Source organism: Coffea arabica, chromosome 7e (genome assembly GCF_036785885.1).
Source record: "Coffea arabica cultivar ET-39 chromosome 7e, Coffea Arabica ET-39 HiFi, whole genome shotgun sequence".
Lineage (NCBI taxonomy): Eukaryota > Viridiplantae > Streptophyta > Magnoliopsida > Gentianales > Rubiaceae > Coffea > Coffea arabica.
In genome coordinates, this window is record NC_092323.1 from 42,195,404 (window position 1) to 42,214,380 (window position 18,977).

General features: G+C 33.7%; 3 protein-coding genes across 3 annotated transcripts; 1 reads left to right on the forward strand and 2 right to left on the reverse strand.

Annotated features, from left to right (window-relative positions):
* Nucleotides 1–2,700: 2,700 nt before the first annotated feature.
* On the forward strand, nucleotides 2,701–3,279 carry LOC113700856 (uncharacterized). The gene has a single exon (XM_027221289.1). The coding sequence runs from the start codon at nucleotides 2,701–2,703 to the stop codon at nucleotides 3,277–3,279; it is 579 nt and encodes a 192-aa protein (XP_027077090.1).
* A 10,578-nt stretch (nucleotides 3,280–13,857) lies between these two features.
* On the reverse strand, nucleotides 13,858–14,370 carry LOC113700857 (uncharacterized). The gene has a single exon (XM_027221290.2). It carries the CDS (start codon nucleotides 14,368–14,370, stop codon nucleotides 13,858–13,860), a length of 513 nt encoding a protein of 170 aa, XP_027077091.2.
* A 3,299-nt stretch (nucleotides 14,371–17,669) lies between these two features.
* Nucleotides 17,670–18,482, reverse strand: LOC140011377 (uncharacterized). The gene has a single exon (XM_072060168.1). The coding sequence runs from the start codon at nucleotides 18,480–18,482 to the stop codon at nucleotides 17,670–17,672; it is 813 nt and encodes a 270-aa protein (XP_071916269.1).
* Between the last annotated feature and the right edge of the window lie 495 nt (nucleotides 18,483–18,977).

Here is an 18,977-nt window from a genome sequence, read left to right on the forward strand (position 1 = left end):
CCTGAAGCTTGAGAATTTCGATTGTGCATCAGGAATTACAATAACACGTTTGCTTTTACATCCCTTGGTGTTCATTATGATAAAAATCTTAGTAGAAGGAATAATGGTATATATACATTCAGAGTACAGGGCCAGATTTATCACTTTTATCAATCCATTGGATCCTTCTGAAGATGAAGCAGCAACAAACCTGTAATTATATTTTTATGATACGCAACATGAGATAGCCAATTGGATGGCAATTTCTAGTAAGTTCAAGGAATCCATTATCCAGCAGCTCAAACATATTCTTCATGATAATCCTTATTCCACCTTCATAAGAAGCTTGGTGGACCTCTATGATCTTGAAGATCACAAAATTTTCTTGAAATCAGATCCAGGTTTGAATCAAAGAGTCTACAACCTTCCTGTAGTGTCTCAAGTAGCAGCAATATGGAATAAAAATGATCATAACACTGGTGATAGCACTGAAATTATCCAGATTTCACAAAGACAGGAAGCAAGCGCATATTAAAACAATATTATGGCTATTATGATACACTTCAATATCCACTTATATTTGTAAAGGGTGAGACTGGATGGCACTAAGGTATACTGCGAATACCAAGATCAGACATTCTTAACCAATCAGGTGCAACATGCCTGAAGCAAAGTATTCTCTCAACCCAAAATTGCTTGCACATAGATGAAGTCATTTTTGCTGAAGAAAAAAGTATTGATAACAATTAATCACAATTTCAAAAGACTCATTCAAATTTATTTATATTTTGCTGCTTTCCATTCAATTCCTCATTTATATTATTAGTTTTCACAATCAATTACAATTCCAAAACATTTATGCATATTTACCTATATTTTAATTCTGTCCCTTCAATAACTAATTCATATTCTTGTTTATTTCTGACAGTGTCAAAAAAAAAAAGAAAACCAAGAGACCAACAATATCTTGCCATGGATATTATGCATATAAGTTTCAAATAAGAGATAGTGATGAATCAAATCTATTACACATAGGAAGACTACTACAACAGTACTCAGTGGAGACCTATGTTAAGTTGGAGACATCACAGTTGGAATTTCACAGAAATAGGCAGCAACACTTAAGAACTGAAGTTTATCAAGAACTAATGGATAGTGTAACAAGTAGTGAGATTTCAAGATAAAAAATTGGTAAACGAATTATTCTTCCAGCGAGTTTTATAGAAGGCCCCAAAGATATGCGTCGAAGATATATGGATGCCATGTCACTTATTCAATGGTATGAAAAACCTGACACCTTTCTCACTATGACATGTAATCCACCTTGGCCAGAGATAAAAAAAAACATTAAACAGATGAAGATGAAATCCAAAATAGACCACATTTGATTTCCCAAGTATTTCGAGCAAAAATTGAGTAGTTAAAAGATGATTTGTTCAAAAGAAATCTCTTCGGTGAAGTCGCAGCTTATACTTATGTGATTGAATTTCAGAAACGAGGATTATCATATGCTCATTTCCTGATTATCCTTAGACAAAGATCAAAGATGTTTTCACCTGAAACATATAATAGAATTGTTTCTACAGAACTGCCAGATCTAAGAGGTCACCATATTTATATTCATTGGTAATAAAGCACACGCTTTCATGGACCATATGGTACATTGAATCCAAACAGCCCTGTATGTCAAAATGGCAAGTGTAGAAATAACTATCCAAAAGAATTTTATGCATACACTAAACATACAAAGAACTCCTATCTTGTTTACAGAAGGCACAACGATGGAAAAAATATTGTTGTCAGGGATCATCTGTTTGAGAATCGCTGGATTGTGCCATATAATGCATATTTGCTTGCAAAATTTGACTATCACATCAATGTCGAGATATGCTCTGCTATTAAAGCAGTATAATATATTTACAAGTACGTCTACAAGGAACACGACAAGGTTATGTATCAGATCACTGCTCAACAGACAGAAAATATCATTGATGAGATTCATAATTTTCAATCTGCTAGATGAATTTGTGCTCCTGAAGCTATGTGAAGGATATTTGCATTTGATGTAACTAACAGTCATCATCAGTAATAACAATGCATTTACATTTGAAAAATTATCAGCCTATATCATTTACCAAAGATTAGACATTGCAAGATGTTTTTGGTAATGAAAGAAATTCAAGGACAATATTGACAGAATTTTTCTCTATGAATCGAACAAATAAAAAAGCACAGAACCTCAATTGTCTCTATAGAGAATTTCCTCGATACTTTACTTGGGATGAAGGTGATAGGATGTGAATCGACAGAAAACGTGGAGAGATCATCAGCCGTATTAACACAGCACACCCTATTGAAGGAGAAAGATATTACCTCAGAATGTTACTTATGTATGTGAGAAAACCAACCTCTTTTGATGAGTAAAAATCTGTCGACGGTCACCAAGCATCCTCATACAAAGAAGCTGCAAAACTACGTGGATTACTCTAAATAGACAATGGTTTTGATGAATGTTTATCTGAGGCACTTGTATACAACATGCCATGTTTCCTAAGACAACTTTTTACTCTCCTACTTGTACACTTCACACCAACAAATCCAAGAGCCGCTTGGTTTAAATTTGAGAATCATCTGTTAGAAGACATTAAACAAAATTCAGCTTTATTGCAACGACAAGTGCAAATTCAAGTTCTCAACTTGATTGACCAGCATCTCCAGATCATGGGAAAAGATATAACTGATTACAACCTCACAGATATTCCTTATCATGTGTTGTGTTCAGATAAGTTTCTGAAAGAAATTGAAGTTGAGTATCAGATACCTATTTCTGATGAAGATTTGGCTTCAGTCTCAATGTTAAACAGAGCACAAAAGTTTGCATTTGACAAAATAATCCAAAAAATTAATGAAAATGTTCTTGTTATTTTTTTCATTGATGGTCTCGGTGAAACTGGTAAATCTTTTTTATATAAAGCATTGCTTGCAATTGTGAGATCAAGAGGTCATATTGCACTAGCAACAACAATGTCTGGTGCTGCAGCATTGCTATTGCCAGGAGTACGCACGGCACATTCTCGTTTCAAGATTCCACTTCACCAAGACAGCAAGCAAACCTGTAACATCTCAAAACAAAGCAGTATCAGTAAGCTTCTAAAACTTGCAAAGTTGATTATATGGAATGAAGCAACAATGGCTAAAAAATATGCAATTGAATCATTTGATGCAATGCTTCATGATATTCTAGATTGTGATATTATATTTCGTGTCAAAATCATTGTGTTTGGTGGAGATTTTCGATAAACTCTCCCTGTTGTTCGAAGAGGTCAGAAAGAAGATTATATATCTGCATCACTTGTCAATTCTTACATCTAGCCTCAGCTGCAAAAAATGCATCTAACTAAAAATATCTGAGCTCGATTGGATCCCCAGTTTTCTGATCTTCTGCTTAGAATTGGGAATGAGACAACCAACATTTGGAGACAGCAAAATTCAATTGCCATTATCTATCCTGATACTTTTGTCAATGATATTGTTTCTCTTGATTAGTTAATAAGTGCTGTCTATCTATCACTCACTGATTTCATTCACAATACTTCAAGTGTCATCAATAGAGCCATTCTTACTACAATAAATGACTTTGTCCATGATATAAATAACCTTTTGATTCAAAGATTTCTTGGTCAAGAAACAAGATACATGAGTTTTAATGAAACACTTGACCCCTCAAAGCAAGCTGATCACTGAGATTTTCTCAACACTATCCAATCGCCAGGATTATCATCTCACAAGTTAATCTTGAAACCTTATTGTCCTATAATTCTTTTGAGAAATTTGAATCCCGCTGAAGGTTTGTGTAATGGAACACGTTTAATTTGTTTGAATTTTGCTCGCAATCTTATTCATGCACAATTACTTCAGGAAATCATAGTGAAAAACAAGTTTTCATTCCTTGAATTCCACTTCTTATCTCAAATGATGAATCTTACCCAATACCATTCAAGTGAACTCAATTCCCTGTTTCACTATGTTTTGCAATGACTATTAACAAATCACAAGGCCAGACACTTGATTTTGTTGGAATATATTTAAAAGAACCAGTTTTTTCACATAGCCAGTTGTATGTTGCAATGTTAAGGGCAGGAACTGCGGAAAAACTAAAGATACTTCTAAGACCAGTTGTGCTTGAATGCATGCCAGACAATAGTACTCGAAACATTGTTTATGAAGAAATACTTGCAGTTGCAACTGCCACTTAAGTACCAATCTTTTGTATTCTATATCAACTTGCATCCAAGTTATTTACAACACATTCTCCTTTGTTTATCATATTTAACATGCTTGCATTTTATGATTTTTAGTCATTACTGCTAATAATTGTCTTCACTAATTTATATATTTCATATATTGTAGCTATGGGCGACAGATGTATTCCTGTTAGCAGTTTGACTCATGAGACAAAAGATTGGATGATCAAGGCAATCCTCACTGAAAAATCACCAATCTATCAATGAAAGGATCAAGGTTCTTGGTTCATCAGACTAATGTTTTCAGATGAACAGGCCAGAAACATATTTCGATTTACCTTATACAAAACTCACTATTACTTTTAATATTTCTCACACCATTGATTGTCATCTTGAATAACTAACACATCAAAAATTATGATTTTACTATCCAACCAATTATAGTCCCACACTCCCACTCCAATAAATTACTACTCTGATAAACATTTCATTTACTCATTTAGTTACTTGTTTCTCCAGCAAAACAAAAAAAAAGGTGATCGAAATACAGACTCTTTCTGCAACTCAGCTTTCAAATACTAAAATTTAATTATCTAAATCGTTCTCATCAAATTATATATATATCAATAAATCACTCTCTAGACAATTGTCAGACTTTCTTAGTTATCAATTACAAAACAACAAGATTAAATAACCAAACTATAAACAAAATTTGAAACCATTAATATCTCCTTATTCGCTTACTGCTTTTCCTCTTGTTTTGATAGCATGAATCAATTCAAGCAATTGCCTTTAATAGAGATGTCAATTACATTCATGAGAAATTACAACTTTATGAGATCTATTACATTGCAAATGCTGCTGTTGTACCAGTTACTGATCCAAGAAACCAAATTGGCTCTATTCCGCTCTAGTTAACACTCACTAAAGCTGTCTTCATCAAGAAAATCAGCAAAACAGACTCACTTCAGCTAGCAAACCGCTTTCATATCACTGCATTTTGGAGTCTTGACAAATACAAGAACAGTGATGCAGACAGATTCAGTATAAAAATTCATGAATAATGAATACTATATGGTAGTTTACTATACATTTTCTAATCAAAAAATTTTCATGTTCAACAAGATATCTTGTGTGTAGCAATCCATGCATTCCCAGAAGAAGTAGTTGGTACTGCAAGAGGACCACGTAGAATTCGAAGATTCAGAGTTGTGAATCCCAAGTAAATATCTCATGATCTTAACTCTGAAAACTGCAAAATAAATATACTTACAGAACATTTCATATATCAAGAAATCACTGATGATTTGCTTTCAACTGTATCACCCACATATTGAAATTTACAGATGTAGACCATTAATATTCATAATGTAGGAACCTTACATTTACTATGAAGGTGTTGAACTCATCAACACAATCCACACTCATCCATCAATTCTGATTCTATGACCTAGAATCACCACCTATCATGGTAAAAATATAGTTAAAATCAAACTGATGCTATTTACATTTAACTTAAATAAACATAGCTCCATTTACTTTCTTGGCACAATAAATCAGGAATTGACATTAGCACTCGGCCAAATAGCACAATTGTCCTGGATACCCCATTACATCAGACTGCTTCTCTCAAAACCTGGTATATTTTCATGTACAAATATCATTTTTTTTTTACTGAAAATTCTCTTCCTAACTATCCACATGAATACTGACATTTGTTTTACTATCACAGGTCTGAAGAGAACATTTCCTACATTCATAGAGTTATCAATGAAAGACTATGAGAAAAATAAACAACAAACAGTTGCACCACTCAACACTGAAGTTTGTTTGATTGGACAGATTCTTGCATCATCAAATCCGATAAAACATGGACATATATCCATCAATAATCTACATTGTCAACTGCATATCTTATTATTTTATAGTATCGTTGACTCAATTATACTAACATCTATATAACTCTGTTTGAATTAGATAAAGAACTTTTGGATTAGAGGAAAAATTAGAATCATCAATTGCAATCAGCGATTTTTCTTGCTGACATGTACTAGCTGCAACAACATCACTGGTGCTCCATGGATACGGAATTTGATTGCAATTTCTATGGATTCAAAGATACAAAACCAAAACTAAAGTCACTTCATTTTCAAGTTCTTAAAATTCCTTATTATACCCTTCACATATTCTATCTCATATGCTAATAATCATCTCTACCGCAGAGCTAAATTCTAGGCACAAGTTTATGATGAAATTGGTTTCATCGAAGCAACAGTAGAGGATCTAAATGCTGAGACCCTCCTTGATTTCATTGTCACTCAAATATATGAAAAACATCTACAGGTATATCAACTTTGATATAATTATACAAACAAATACAATTTCAGTCAATATTGTCTACCAAAATGACTAATAGAAGTTATCTTTTTACAGGGAGAATCGCCGCCCTTTACCAGAATTAATGAAAAATTGCAAAATCAAAACTTCTTCTCTGAGATGAGATCATATCTTCCCTCTCAAAAACATCTTCTCCCGCTATTTTTCCTCACAGCCTTCATCCCAGAAGAACCAGGACAAGATCCAAAAACTCATCAAATTGTTGAAGCACAACCATCAGAGTTAGTTGCAACTCCGCCATCCTTTCTAAAAAACAACACCACAGAAAACGTGGCTTCCATTGAACAAGTTTCCCCGACTCTCACTCCAACATCAACCTTATCTGTCATCCTAATAGATCAAGGCAACCACAAAGGTTCCTCATCTTCGGTAAAATGAAATCTTGAAGAAGAACTGACAAAGACAGCAAAGCATCCAAAGCTTAACTGAACTTCACAGTCAAGCAAAAAAATGACAAAAAATCTACTTTTGCTAGACATGCAAAAACACTAGCTAGGCATGCATTACTTTTGCTTCAAACAACAAGGTTCTTTTGTTATTTTGGTGATAAACTAGAATTTATGTGATTCTCACCTCTGTATCCATCTTTGCAATCACCAAAAGCTTAATATTACTCGCAAATTATCGTAGTATTTTTACAAGTATTAGTTACTTCTACTAAAATCACTCCCGTTGCTCTTCTAATAGATCCTTTTTATCGATTTAACAAATCTTTAGTCTCACAACCATCTAATAAAATATATCAAACTATAACATAACCACAGAGACCCTATTGTATTAACCATTCAAAAAATGATTCCTCTCTCCCAACAAGGTCTTCCAACAAACAACAGTCAATTCACCTAATAAGAGCACCCCGCGTCAAACGCGAGGTCTCACTACCTAGTTTCTAAACAATGCGTAAGCTATACTATAATTGTTAATAGAGCTTTTCTTGTATACACTGAGGGTCTATTTGGTTCATGGAATGACACATGATTGAATTAACCATCATGTGTCATCCCATATTTGGTTGCATTTTATACATGAGATGATACATTCTAATTAATCGAATTAATCCCTTTTCATGGAATAAAATAATCTTATGAGGGAGGTAGTTCTAGTCATCTCAGGATAACTAACAGATAAGATGATAAAATTTTAGACTAATTTATTTTTACAAATAATACAAATGTATACTCTTATAATTATATAACCCCACTCCCACGTGATAATATAACATGAATGGATTAATTTACCCCTACTAATTAATTTTAAAGTTTTTTTGACTAATTTGTCTTTACTACAAATATAACAATATTTGAACTAATTTGCCTTATAAATGATATATTGACTATTATATAACCATACTCTTACATAATAATATGATAATAAACAGACTAATTAGCCCCTACAAATTATATTAAAAAAAATTTCACTAATTTGCCCCTATTCATTATTTTGAAATTTATCACTAATTTACCCCTAGTAATTAATTTAATGTTTTGACTAATTTGCCCGTACTAACATGATAATAAAAGGACTATATTGCCCTTGGACTAAATTACCCTTACTAAGCTTATTTTCTCAACCAAATTTTATATAAATACATAACCCTAACTGTCGCGCCTCATTTTTTGAAAAATAAAATAATTTTATATTATATATAGGTTATTGAAAAATTTGAGTTTAATTGAAAATGATGAGTGAAAAATGAGTCTTTTATTTTAAAGAATAAACAATAGAAAAATGGCCTAAAATGGGACTTAAAAAGTGCAACGGTTTTTGCCCAAAATAATAGTCTAAAAAGGAGTCGCCACTTAGTATCGAGTTTAGGTGTACCAAGTCACCTAAAAATGCATTTTTAATAAAAAAATAGATAAAACCCTTTTTAGACGACTCCAGATTTTTAAGAACAAGAGAAAAGAGTTCGGGAGTCACGGTTGAAAAAAGAGAAGACAAAGATTTGATAGAATCAAATTTAAAGTACCGTTTCAACCTAGCGAAATTTAGTCGAAAATTTTCTTAATCTAACCTATAAAGCTTATTATATTAGGGTGTTTTCTATATGGATGCAAATTTAGATCTAAAGAATATCGAAAGGGTTGGAATATCTTTTCAAAATTTAATTGGTGCGAATCACATTAGTTGTGATGCCCAAAAATGATTCTTAGAAGAGGTCACAAATATGTAAAAATGAGATTCAAAGAAAAAGAAAAATTATAATATATAAATTTACATGACCTAAAAGAGAGAAATGCAACATAACGGGTACAGAAAACTAAGGTTCGTGATTTCAATTTTCCTTTTTATAGAGGAGACATGAGCGTGCTAAAGTTAAGAAGTCATACTCGTTCATTTCTCATATTTGAAGGGTGATTCTCCTAATCTAATCAAGCAAATGTACTAATTCACTTCTAATTTTTTAAATGAAATGCAACTCTAAATGTTATGTTTCACACACATAAGGACAAGGGAGATTATTAGGAGATATCATGCAAGATGAGAAAATATCCTAAAAATGGAAAATATGTATAAAATGTTATGAATGTCACGCAAAATATGAATCTTGCTCGATAACAACCTAAAGGGTCTAGCATTGGACAATCCCATTTCTACAAAATTTTCACTAGCATTGGATTAGTGAGACATCGGGGAGAAAAGCCACAACTAGCGTTGGACTAGTGTGGTGACATCATGCATTTACTATAACTAAATAAATCATATAAAGCATAATTAAAGCAAGTAAACACATAATGCACATAAAACACATAACACATAGGCATAATTTCTAAATGCAAAACCTTAGTGAAAGCGGATAAATACGTAAACACACAAGCATGCAAACACGCAAGCAAATAAAAGCCTAACTATTACATTCGGGGCCCTAACTACAATTTAAGAAAAAATTTTAAAATAATAACTTAACTATTACATTTATCTAATTAATTACATTTTTGGCAAAATTAAAACCTATCTATTATATAATCTAGCTAAATACATGTCTTGAGCGCCTTATCTATTACAATTTGACATTTTAATGCCTCTCAAATAATCATCAAAATTAAATAAAAAATGAAAACTTAACATGAATAATAAAAAAACACTCAAAACATGCAATTACACATAAAAATACATTGGAACACGTAAAAGAATTTAAAATAATGAAAGAGATTACCTCCCTTGAAGTTGTGGTTAAATGGAGTGAAATTTGCTCTACTTATACTTCAAAATCAACAAATGGTCAAAACACCAATTTAATTAACAAATAAATGAAAATAACTATGAAATCTACCAATTAAAGCACTTAAATGAGGTGTAATTAACAATTAAAGAGAAAAACAACTTGTATTTAAGAAATAAAACTATCAGGGATCTAATTGCAAAAATTAAGAAATTTTTTGGGAAAACTTATAATTATTACAAAGATTAGGGATCAAAATCAAAGAAAAATAAAGTTTAGGACCAAAATGCAATTAAAATAGGAACTTAATTGAAAGAAATCAAAAGTTTTTAGGGCCATAATATAATTATTTAAAAGTCCGAGGGTCAAAGCACAAATTTTGTCATCAGATTCTCTTAAGAAATTGGGCCATTGGGCCATTTTTCTATTTCCTTCGGGCCAGAAACCACTTAGCCCAAGTAAAAGTCCAAGAAAACAAACAGGCCAACCCGTTCTTTTTTTATCACTTAAACCCCAATCGAAAACATTGGGTTTTAACCCTCCAAACCCATGTGAAACCCAACAAAATAAACCTCAAACTTTAACCAAAAGCCCATATAAAAAAAAACTTAACCCAACCTAACCTATTTTACTAAAATCCAACAAAGTGATAAATCTACAAAAAAATGCTAGACCTTAATTATGTATTAAATCTCAAAATTAATCTACCTAACAAGTCACATAAAACATCCAAAAGAAGATTAAAGTTTAAAAGGGGCAAAATTGATTCATTTGCAGAAGCTTTTGGATCATAGTGAAATTACGTAAAAAATTAAGGGATCTAAGTGCAATTTTAAAAAATCCATGCAGCCTAGTACAAAGAAGCTTTCTTCTTCTTCTGCAACTCTGAGTTCTTCATTACCTAGAAACCACACAAGACAAAATCAAAACAAATGAGATCTTATGAACTTTATTTCACAATCCCAAAGCTAAACTCAAACAGCAAAGAGCCATGACTAAGCCAATCATCTAAAAATGAGCACGGTTGAAATGTGAAGCAAAACTCAGCAGCAAAATAACTCAAGATTCATGTCTAACAGGCTTGAGTTTCATGAAAAATCGTGTTAAACTAACAAGAGGAGAAACTATGGTTACCTTAGAACCCCGGTGAAGTAAAATGAACATGAAATGCCTCCAAGAAATCGCGCTGGTTTTGGAAACGAAACTGAAAGAGCTTTTGCCGCAGGTATTTCAGCGATGGTGAACCTGGAACTTGGAACCCCGATTCAACTGATTTGGAGACATTTTTTCCAAACAGTTTTTGAATAAAAGTTGTTCAGATCCCTCCCAAGAAAGTTTAGAAACAGAGAATCCGCTCCAAAAACTCAAAACGAGATCGGAATTTAGTGATGAAGAAGGCTGGCGGCTCAACCTGGTTATCATATTTTTCCAGAAAAATTTATTTTTTTCCTTTTTTCACTTTTTTCTCTCTTTGGGTTTCTTTTCCACCGCCTCCTCACTTGTTCCTCTCCTTCTCTCTCTTTCTCAGACCCCCTTGTTATCTATTTATATGGAATCAAAGCCCCCTCCAACCCTAATGTCAATGGGTGCGATGAAATCGATTTTTAGGGATGATTTTGAGCCTTTAGATGGCAGATTTGGGATAAGAATTGGAAGATGATCTGTCCCTTGTAATGGGGGGCTTAAATGGAAAGAAAAAAGCAACAAAATTGAGTGGAAATGGGATGGAGCTTGTTGCTGCCATTTTGTACTTCGACTACGTTCATGGCTTCTGGAATGAATTCATGAACGTCGCGTGAGTAAAAAATATATATATATATATATATTAACAAAAATTGATTTTGATTTTGATTTTCTTTTTCTTTGATTTTTCTAAAAAATTGATTTTTTCAAGAAATGGAAGTGAAACAAAACAAAATAAAATAAATAAAATTAAAAAATAAAATGATAAAATTTGTTGTCTATAGTTTGCCCCTCTTTATCTAGATTTCAAAAAAATTCAAGATAAAGACGTAGACACCCAATTATTTATCTATCTGACTCAATTACAATCGAAACAACTAGCAAAACTTAATTATTTAAATCTAGAAAATAAAAGGAGTGGTGGGATAGTCCAAACCTAACAAAATAAACGGTCGGTGGGATAAAACTAGATCCGACGTGGTTGGTGGGATAAAAATCAAACCTAACGAAATAAAAGATTGGTGGGATAAAATCCAAATGCAACAAAAGAAACGTTCGGTGGGATAAAATCCAAACCCGATGTGGTTGGTGGGATAAAACCCAAATCCAACAAAATAAACGTTCGGTGGGATAAAACTTAAATTTGACATGATTTGTGGGATAAAATTCAAACCCAACAAAATAAACATTCGATGGGATAAAACCCAAACTCAACAAAAAAAAGGTTAGTGTGATAAAATTCAAATCCAATAAAATAAATGTTCGGTGAGATAAAATCCAAAATAAAAGGTTGGTGGGATGAAATTCAAATCCAACAAAATAAAAGATTGATGGGATAAAACCCAAACTTAACAAAATAAGCGTTCGGTGGGATAAAACCCAAATCCGACGAGGTTGATGGAATAAAACCCAAACCTAACAAAATAAAAGGTTGATGGGATAAAACCCAAATCTAACAAAATAAATGTTCGGTGGGATAAAATCCAAATCTAACAAAATAAAAGAGTTAGACAAAAAATGTGTTTGAATCAAAAGGTGCGAAGTGATTTTTGTTATTTTTTAAACAAATATTAGACTTACTTAAATGATAAAATGTCACCTTTGTGGCAAAATTGCCCCAGTATAGATTAGACTTGACTGAATGATTACTGATTTTCTGATCCTTTAAGAAAATGTGTGTAGTTCAATCCTGTAAAAGAGAAATAATTACAACGAAATATAATGCCACTAGCATGTGATCCCTCGAGTCTTGGGAAACTTGATCCTTTTAATATCGCACAACTGTTTGATTCGAAAATCTTGTGTAGCCCCTTCTTGATCTGCTAGCAACTGTATTCAGCCAACTGAGTTTAGACCATAAGAAATATGTTTATGCACCAATTACGATAGATTACAGGGATTGTCTTTTGGGTGAGTTAAATGGAACGCAAATAAAAATTTTAGACAAAATTATTTCATGTGGACACCAAATGGAGTAAAATAATTCTTCAACAAGAAAAATGACTCTTACAAAGTTTACGGAACAATTTGGAGACTCAAATACAAATTCGAATCACCCATCTATGATGAGAAAAACATCACACTTGACCCCTTCAGATATCACATTTCTGAAATTTGGTGTTGCCAAAAGAAGCTCAACACGAGGAGAAATCCAAACGAATATAGAATCTCTCGGCTTTCTATTTCTAGCTTAGTCCGTGATTCAAAACCCTACCTTAGCACCCTTTCGGATTTTCACCAAGGTTGCCCCAACCCATTTATTTTCTTTCTTTTACTTTTGCTTTTGCTTGTTTTTTTTGTTGTTTTTTTTTTTTGAAAAGGTGCCCTTTCAGGTTTTCACCTAATTAACAAATTTTACCGATAGCCTATATCGATTTAGAAATATGTTTCAAGAATTGATGGCATCAGTATGACAATCCTTCCCTTGCAAAATTGACGAAAGTGTATTGACATCATTTGCCATTTGATTAAAAAAATTTCTGTTAGAGTCACTGCTAAGGTGGAAGTCGGGGCGTTAAGGCTTTTGTAATGGGGTTAGGCGTGGTGTTAAGAAATGTTATGGCTGGAAGGCAAAATTTTTTTTTTTTTAGGATTTTAAAAAATCCTAAGATCACATTCTATAAAATCTTGCCCCAGTATAGGGCTATTGAAACTTAAAAATTTTTCCCAGTTTGGCTTTTGCTTTTTTCTTTTTTTTTTTAAATTTATTTACAAATGTAAGATAAAATTAGCCCCAGTGTGTGGTTTGCGATCTTTAGGCGGCTACCAAACTAAGGAGTAGATTATTCTGGAGGTTCAAAGGGGAGAACTAGAGATAAAATGTTCAAAGGAAAAAGAAAAAGGCCCGCCTTATAGTCCACCTTAAACCGTATTTCAAAAAAATTCACATAATCAGATAAAAAACGTCTTGCACATGTCTGAATTGATTGGCTGAGGAAAAATCTGTCCGTCCATCTCTATGAGAATAAGTGCTCCTCCAGGCAATACCTTCTTAACAATGAAAGGTCCTTGCCAATTTGGAGCAAATTTTCCTTTAGCTTCATCTTGGATGGGAAGAATTCGTTTCAAAACTTTGTCCCTTTCTTGGAATAGATGAGGTTTGACCTTCTTATTGTAGGCACGAGCCATTCGCCTTTGATAGTACTGTTCGTGGCAAACGGTATTTAATCGCTTTTCATCAATCAAGGATAGTTGCTCCTGTTGTTGTTTAGTCCATTCTGCTTTATCCAACTGAGTTTCCATTAAAATGCTCAAAGGGGGGATCTCAACCTCTGCGGGTAATACTGCTTCCATATCGTACATGAGACAATAAGGCGTTGCCCCAATAAAAGTTCTAATTGCAGTCCAATAAGTCATTAATACATGCGGCTTCTTCTCATGCCAATCTCGATGCCTTTCCGTCATTTTGCGAATGATTTTTTTTCAGATTTTTGTTTGCAGCCTCTACTACTCCATTCATCTGAAGCCTGTAGATAGCCGTATTCCGATGTTTGATTTTGAATTGTTCACATAATCCATCTACCATGTCATTATTGAGGTTTCTGGCATTGTCAGTGATCAGCGTCTTTGGCACTCTGAAACGACAGATAATGTGGTCTCTCAAAAAATCGAATACTACTTTCTTGTTCACGCTCTTGTAAGATGTCGTTTCAACCCATTTGGTGAAATATTTGATCACTACCAGGATGAATCGATGCCCATTTGAAGTTAGGGGTTCAATAGTTCCAATCACGTCCATTCCCCACATTGAGCAGGGCCAAGGAGTAGTCACACTATGTAACTCTGTAGGAGGAGCATGTATAATATCGGCATGCATTTGACACTTAATACATTTCCTGACAAAGTCTACACAGTCATACTCCATGGTGAGCCAAAAATACCTCATTCTCATGATCTTATTATCCAGTAAGTGCCTATTCATGTGGGGTCTACATACACCACTGTGAATTTCTTTCATCATATATTCAGCTTCCTCTCTATTGATGCACCTTGGAAGGCACAAATCAGATGTTTTCTTATATAACACCTCTCCGTTCAGAAAAAATCTTGATGACATTTTGCGCCAGGAGCTTTTGGCAGTTGAATCAGCAACTAGAGGGTAAGATCCCGTCTTTATAAATTCCTGATGGCGCTATACCACCGATGATCGTCAGAGGTCTCTTTTATAGTTAAGCAATGTGTCGGTTTATCTTGGAACTGAATCTGAATAGGTTCGCTTACCAGCTCGTCCGGGTGTTGAATCATAGAAGACAAAGTGACCAGAGTATCAACAAAAACATTGCAAGTGTGAGGGATATGCCTGAATTTCAAACTTCTGAACTTATAGGCCAAACTAAGTAGATTACAATGATACGACATGATTTTTGAGTCTCGCATTACCCACGACTTAAGTGTTTGATGCACTAGCAAATCAAAATCATTGAACGCGATCAAATCCCTTATCTCTATCTCAAATGCCATTTTTAGTCCAAAAATACAAGCTTCATACTCAGCCATGTTGTTAGTACAAGAAAATCATAATTTAGCGGCAGCAGGGTAATGGTTTCCCTCAGGTGACACTAAAACAGCTCCGATTTCGGCTCCAAAAGAATTCAAACCGCCATCAAATAATAACCTCCACCTAGGGTATTGCTCGTTCATATCTTCAAATGCGCCAATAAATAAGATCTCCTTGTTAGGAAAATATGTATGTAATGGCTGGTAATCATCTTCTCTTGGATTTTCGGCCAAATGATCCGCTACGGCTTGACTTTTGATTGCCTTCTGTGTAGTGAAAATGATATCGAACTCTGAAAGAATCATCTGCCACTTTGCCATACGTCCCGTCGGCATCGATTTTTCCAATAAATACTTCAAAGGGTCGAAGTGAGAAATAAGGTACGTAGTGTGACTAAGCAAGTAATGCCTCGACTTTTGAGCGACCCAAGTTAAGGCCCAGCAACTCCTTTCAAGAAAAGAATAGTTGGTCTCGTAGGCGGTGAATTTCTTGCTGAGGTAATAGATCACTTGCTCCTTCTTCCCCGAGTCATCATGCTGTCCTAACACGCATCCCATAGCCTCACCCCAACACGGACAGATACATGATCAGAGGTCGACCTGATTCCGATGGCTCTAAGACCTGAGGATTCAACAGATAATCCTTAATTTTATCGAAAGCTTGCTAACATTTTTTGTTCTAGTGCATCGGCACATTTTTCTTTAATAATTTGAACAAAGGCTCACATGTAGACGTTAATTGAGCGATAAATCTGTCGATAGAATTGATCATTCCCAAAAAACTTTTCACGTCCTTCTGAGTTTTCGGTATGAGCATCTCTTGAATTGCTTTGATTTTTGTCAGATCAATCTCAATTCTCTTTTTACTCATAATAAATCCTACTCCCTCCGTCCCATTGAAAGTGTCATTCTTTTCTTTTTTGGTTGTCCCAAAATATTTGTCATGTTTTCTATTTTTAACTACTTTATACTCTGAAATTCCCTCCATACCCTTCATTAATTATGCATAAAGAATACTATAGTTTGGCCATAAAGAATACTATAGTTTGGCCCACAAAATGCTATGGGTCTCACAATCTTTGGTTTCAAGACAAAGTGCATCTCTTTTCTCGGTTGTAGGACAAAGTGTATGGGTCCCACAATCATTGGTTTCAAGACAAAGTGCTTCTCTTTTCTCGGTTGCAGGACAAAGTGTATATCTTTTTTCTATAATTTTAATTAGAGATCTACAAATTAAAATTCACATCTTTTTTTATGAAAAAATAAAAATTTACATTGGCACAAACGGAGTAAGAGAAGTAGCCCACACCTATTACTCAATCAAAATGATCCAGCCAAAGAGGAAAAAAAGGCATTAGCATACAAGATTCAACCAAAAACATTCGGCCAAAATGAGCCTTTATATGGAGTACATGCTTTACAAAAGTCACCTTACTAAAGTGAGCAAAAACATTTAATTTATAAATTGGTAAGCACTTTTAGTACTCCAATCGTTGCACAATTAAAGTACTTGCACCATCTAGTTCAAAAAGTTTGAATTTTTAGACTTTAAGTCCCTGCAAGTAAGATGAGAAAAAACTTGAGTTAATCAAAACAACAAATAAAGATGCAGATAATTGAGAATATCAAAAGAATCAATCTAAAAAATAATAAAATATGAATTGCCATATCCAATAACTCAACTTATATTTCTAATAAGTAAACAACCATAGATATGCATTAAGTAAACAAGAATAATTTACCAATTTCCATAGATATGCATCTTTATAAATTGCCATATCAATATTTCATAGATACGCATTAAGCAAACAAGAATAACTGATCAAAAGAAAGATTGAGTCCTTTTTTACATTTTGCAAAATCCAAGCACTTATACTGTTGAGTACCAATAAATAAGAAGATAAAGAATATAGGTAAGTGTAAACTACCATAAATATAAGATGCAAAATCGAACCACTTGTACTGCCATTTACTTGTAAAAACCTGATTAGTATACTTCAATACCTATATAAAGAAGAAAAAAAACAAAAGTTAGTGTAAACAACCATAAACAAAGAAGTAGGGAACATAAACTGTAAAGCACAAACTAGTTTTGCATATAAGTGAACCTATCCAATGAAACCATCTTCAAGCTTGTATATGACTTCGAACTTGGTTAACAAGTTCTTTTTTACATTCAATGTGCAGAGGAAGAGAACCATCTTTCATTAAATGATGCTTTCCAATGTGCGACACTTGTAATTGTTTTCCCCTAAGTTCTTCATCACCTCTACCATACATGATTGCAATGTTAAGAAAACATTTTTGAGGCTTTCAGTTGATAGTTGATCAAATGGTTTTTCAACAGCAAGGATTAGCTCATCAATTGTTTTGGGCGCTTCTTGATGTTGAAGTGATTGTATGGCCCTAAAATATCCTAAATCAAGAACATTCATGTCCGGGCTATTAGGAGGCTGAAATAACAAGTGAATATCAAATCCATCCATTGAAGCAGCCTCAATAAATTCAGAATCTATGGGATTAATATGTGGTTTGGCATTATCTTGTTGGATGAAAATTTCAGTACCATTCTCACGTGGCCATTTACTGTGTATTGCAAGCAAAACCTTTTCAATTAGGCATCTTCTATACACCTCTTTAGCCACTGACAATATTGGCTTCGTTTCTAATGTACCAGCAATCCAATTTTTACTATTCCTTTTTGTCGGCTCTTTATACACCTCTTTAGCCACTGACAATATTGGCTTCGTTTCTAATGTACCAGCAATCCAATTTTTACTATTCCTTTTTGTCGGCTCTTTTAATACAAAGGGAAAAATACCAATTTTGCCATCAAATTCTCGGTAGTAAGAGCAATCAAACTGAGGTCGAGCTACAGCAGCTAGAAACATAACCTTTGCAATGAATTTTTTGCTCTTACATGTTCGAAGAGGTTGCTCTTCCTCAGGATGAAGATAGTACCTTTTGGATTCTTTAGTCATATAAAACCATTTTTCATCAACATGAACAACATTAAACATACTCCTAAAAACTGGTTTAGTATTGAGACTTTCATATTCAAGCATTGACAAGCAAAATCGAAGTCTTACTTGCTTATTTTCATCCGTCAACTGTGGTTTCAATGCATTTGAATGCGGCCTAATAGCACTTTCTTTAATTTGTCAATGAAGAGTTGACTTAGCCACTTTCATTTCACTGGAGAGAGAACGAATGTTTGTTCGGCTGCGAAGAGGAATTGTCATAACGGAGGTGAAATCTATTTCCACTCATTTCCGTCCAGGTCCTTTTGTAAATCTCCGAGTTACATCAACTACTCCTCCATTTGCAAAAGAGACTGCCGCTCATTTCCAAATCCTGCTAACAGTTATGACATTTATCTGAAATAAGTCTACAACATTCTTAATTGTCCCTCTTCTCAATTTTCCACCATCACTATACTGCAAGAGAGTTTCAAAAATGGATTGCCTTTCTTCATTAGTTAATCTCTTTATACGATTGCAGGAAGTTTCAATGTC

Excerpts from the sequence above, each read along its gene's own strand:
- LOC113700856 (XM_027221289.1), top strand. The coding sequence starts at position 2,701 with ATGGGAAAAGATATAACTGATTACAACCTCACAGATATTCCTTATCAT.
- LOC113700857 (XM_027221290.2), bottom strand. The coding sequence starts at position 14,370 with ATGACGGAAAGGCATCGAGATTGGCATGAGAAGAAGCCGCATGTATTA.
- LOC140011377 (XM_072060168.1), bottom strand. The coding sequence starts at position 18,482 with ATGTTTAATGTTGTTCATGTTGATGAAAAATGGTTTTATATGACTAAA.